This window comes from Chinchilla lanigera, unplaced genomic scaffold (genome assembly GCF_000276665.1).
Source record: "Chinchilla lanigera isolate Chin_1 unplaced genomic scaffold, ChiLan1.0 scaffold00042, whole genome shotgun sequence".
Lineage (NCBI taxonomy): Eukaryota > Metazoa > Chordata > Mammalia > Rodentia > Chinchillidae > Chinchilla > Chinchilla lanigera.
This window is the reverse complement of record NW_004955443.1, coordinates 2,158,870-2,163,158: the sequence shown is the minus strand read 5'-3', so window position 1 is coordinate 2,163,158 and position 4,289 is coordinate 2,158,870. Positions and strand designations below refer to the sequence as shown.

Sequence of the window (4,289 nt, the reverse complement as noted above, 5' to 3'; positions counted from 1 at the left end):
TTGTTAATTAAAACGAGAAGGGCATTTTCACTTACCTTGTCATTTACTACACTTTTCCCATCCCAAGCCCATCCTCTTTTGGTGAAGTAATTAACAGTTGCAAATTCAATTAGGGCAGAGAACACAAATGCATAACAAACAGCAATAAACCAATCCATGGCAGTGGCATAAGCCACTTTAGGGAGGGAGTTCCGAGCACTGATGCTTAGAGTTGTCATTGTTAGAACGGTAGTTACTCCTGAAAACAAAAGATAGAAACAAAAATATCAACTGGTGCTAGCAGGACAGAGTTGAAAGTGGTTATTTTCTTTTTTCTTCTTCCCTTTTCCATTCTTTGTACTTTTACTTTGTCATTTCCTTCCTTGCCTCCATCCCTCCCTCCCTTCTTTCCTTTCCCACTTCCTTCCGACCTTCATTCCCTTCACTCAAAGCTACTTTCAGTGCTCTTTCTTTCTACTTAAAAAATGGAAGAAGATAGTGCAAAGTTATTTATCTTCAACTGTTACCATATTGCTTTTACTAATGACTCCGTAAGTGTCTTCAATTTTTATTTTTTGTTCTGTATGAATCACTTTTGTTAATGTACTGCTGAGGTTTAAAGGACGAGTGGATCTGAGGTAGAATTACCTGTAAGGAAAAGCACTTTAAATTGACTCATTGTTCAATAATGTTAGTTTTTAAAACTCTATACAATGTCTTATATTAATTTGTTCATCGTCTGCTTGAGTCATGCTAAGCAATGGACCAGCCACCCACACCAGAAGTCACAGTGCAGCTGTGCTTAAGAATTTCTTAATTCAAGTATGGCTATGTAAGTATGAAATTAATTCTGGGTTTTTCAGCCCTAAGTGCATATTCTTTCATAAAGTGGTTTAGAATCTATAAGAATTAAAACAATCCACTATAAACAAAATCTTTTAAATGTCAATCTCTACTTTTCAAATAATATTTTATAACATTACATTAAAGAAATAATCTAGTTCCTTTCATTGGATAGCTTTTCTGTGAGCAGTCAAAGAAAGCACAATTCTTAAGAAGAAAGAAGGCCATAACTCAGGGTGTAAGTTACACTATCAGCATTCAAAATGACAACAATCACATATTATTAAAGATGCAATAGAATTTTAATTATGTACAGAGGGGATGCATTAATTCATGAAAATGTTAAAGAATGTTTGTTTATGTCATGGAGTTTTTTGTACTTTAGTTTTTACTTTCCCTTAAAAGCAGCTTTATTTTCTAACCTAAACTAGAATTAGTAATTCAAAATATTTACAATTCTATCTGACCATGAGTTAACATACCTTGGAATCTGGTGGCTGTAGTAGAAGTAGAAGGCAGAAAAATAACTAGCTCACCTGCTGCTGTATCTTTTTTAAAAAAATTTTTAAACAAACAAATTGTGTTTGTAGGCAGCAATATGAAAATTTTTAGCCTAATGTTTTCTATTAATCTACAGAATATATAGAATATGACATATACATCTCTATATGTAAATTATATGTTCATATTTAAGTGTGTACGTGATATAAGAAACAAACATGTTCAATCAGTATAAGAAATATAGCTATTATTTTCACTTGCAGCTGGGAGACAAAAGGCAAGAATGAGATACTTCTGAAGTAAACACTATACTTATCAAAATATCAGCAAAACTTTTGTTTTTTTTTTGGTTTTTCTCTGGTACTGGGAATCGAACTCACAACCTTGCACTTGCCAGGCAGGCGCTGTGCCACTGAGCTAAATCCCCAGCCCCTCAACAAAACTTTAAAAGGCTTGCACTGTCCTGCTATTGAGAATGTGAGACAGTGGACTTCTTCTCTGAGTGATTACAAATTGGAATATTAGCTGAGAAACTGTTGCCTACACCAAAATCAGGAAATTTTAGTCTTATGCTTCATGTGGGTGTATAGCTGTACTTCTTACATCTAGCTCTTGGGCCACTTGAAGTTAATTTTTGTGTGCAGTGTGAGATAGAAGTCTGATGTTATTCTTTTGCTTGTGGATAGCCAGTTGTCCCAGCACCATTTATTGGAAATTCTTGACTCCTCAGTAAGTGATCTTAGAATCTTTGCTGCAAAAGTCTTTTTCTTTTGCCACAGAAGGATATGTAACTAAGATTCATAAAACTTTTTACAAAATTTCTTGCTTGGGATTTTTTCATGAATGTCTTTTACGTATGTCCATATGAAGAAAAACTCATTAACTTCAAATGTTCTGAATAGATACTTTCACATCTTTGCTGGCTTTTCAATTTAATATTTTGAGAGAGAAAAAAATTACAATGTAAGTATTGCAATGTTAAACATGAACAGAATATATGTACAGTTTTTACCACAGTGAATGTATAATACTTTGTTATCTTTGTGATTTACACAAGGGCTTGTGTTCATTAATATCTTCTAACTTTCCCATGTTGATCTATAATAACTATTATACAAACAAATTATGATGCTCAGAAAATTGAATAATTTTCATCTATGTCAGTGTCCAGCAATATTAAACAGGCATATACTTTTAGGTTGTAGTTCCATGTACTGTAAATATTTTTTTAAGCAAAGAGAACAAAACTCTAGTTTTATTTGTTATAGAAAAACTTCCTAACCCTAAAGAATACATTTTGAGATGGAACAAGCTTACAAAGATGTAACAATCTATTTTCTTATTTGTTTCCCTTGTGTCTGTTTGTGGTGAATGTTTTTTTAATAGAACTATCTCCAGATTTTTCTAAAACCGTAATGCATCATGTTTTAAATTTTTGAGATTAAGAATGTCATAAATACTGTCATACCTTGAGCTGTTGTTTGCCAGCAAGATTCTTCAGTCCCTGGAACCTATTGTCATGCATTAAATTTGAGCGTAAGCCATAAACAGTTTCTAAAATCTAAATGCTCATTAAGATGCATAGTGGTTTAGGAATGTTTTTTCTAAAGAACTTATGTCTAAGGGATTTCCACAGTTTCTATTGCAGTCATAGAAGATACTTCCTTTAGTAAGAGTCTCATGCAGAAAGAAATAAGGTAAATTAGTGAAAAATTATTCTTGTAATTTCATTCACAAATGCCAGTAGAAAGTTCATAATTTATATCTTTAAGAAAAGAGAGACAGCATACATATTTTCAAAGAAGTATGAAGGCTTGTGATGTTATCTGTTTTACTGCTACTCCATTTTAGACACCATACCTAAAATAAGATATAGTGGGAATTTTTTTTTTTAAAAGAATCTTTGTTGCAGTCCAGATGGCTATACTTACCTAGATTCATTTCTGGAAACTAAGTTGAGCCATTGAGCTGCATATCTACCCTTATGCAAGTTTCACTTCTTTGATAACTGTAGCTTTAGGTTAAGTTTAAAAGTCAAGATGATGGAATCCTTTCTTCTTCTTCTTCAACACTATTATTCTTTTCCAAGATTGGTTAGCTATTCATGGTTCCTGACATTTCTATATGATTTCATGTTGAGATTACCCATCGTGGAAAAAAAACTTACTGGAAATTTTATGGGTTTATATTGAATCTGCAGATTGTTTTGAGTGACACTGTTATCTTAAATATATTAAGTGTTCAGTCTTTATGAAATAACTTTCCATTTGTTATGGTTTGTGTCTGGTGTCTCTCCAAAGCCTCATGTGGTCATGGGGCAGGCTTTTAGAGTTTGATTGATTATGGGTGTGAGAGCTGCACCTGCCCTGGGGTGGATAGTTTGCATATGTAAGGGAGAGGAAAAGGGGGCAGAAAACCATTCTGCCCTGGTTTTTGTGCTTGTTGCTTTTGCTGTGTTCTGCTGCAATGAGCTGTAGCCCTCTGCCATGTGCCACTCTGCTTTATAACCTGCCAAGTATGGACTGAAACCTCCACAAACTGTAAGCTAAATAAACCTTTCCTCCCTTAATGTTGGGCGTCAGGCATTTTGTCCCAGCAACGAGAGAAAAGTAACCAAGACAGAATTTGGTACCGAGAGTAGGGTTGTTGCTGTGACTATACTTGATGATGTGGTTCAAGAGCCTTTGGAAATGGCTTGTGGGAAGTGTTCAGAAAGTTTCAGAGATGTCACCTGAAAGAGAAGCACTAGAATGCCTTCGGCTGTTCTGTCTGGGAGATTCTGGTCAGAGCTCAGAAGACCAGAAAGCTGATAGAAATCTTGCCAGTAAAGACCAGGTTTGGGAGGTTTTTGCTGGAAAGAAGGACTGCATTGGTTGTTGGACTCCAGATGATGTGTGTTACGGTTTCGCAGAAAGTTTGTCTGCATTTTGTTCATGTCCAGAGACTTTGCCTAAGACTGAGATTAA

At 34.6% G+C, this 4,289-nt stretch overlaps 1 protein-coding gene across 6 annotated transcripts in view; it reads right to left on the bottom strand.

Annotated features, from left to right (window-relative positions):
- Nucleotides 1–4,289, bottom strand: part of Gabra2 (gamma-aminobutyric acid (GABA) A receptor, alpha 2) — a 134,388-nt gene that overhangs the window by 13,431 nt on the left and 116,668 nt on the right. For all 6 annotated transcript variants that reach the window (XM_005391902.2, XM_005391901.2, XM_005391903.1 and 3 more), the window contains one exon: nt 36–238. In XM_005391902.2, coding sequence (XP_005391959.1) covers nt 36–238 — 203 coding nt within the window. The remainder of the gene's footprint in view (nt 1–35; nt 239–4,289) is intronic.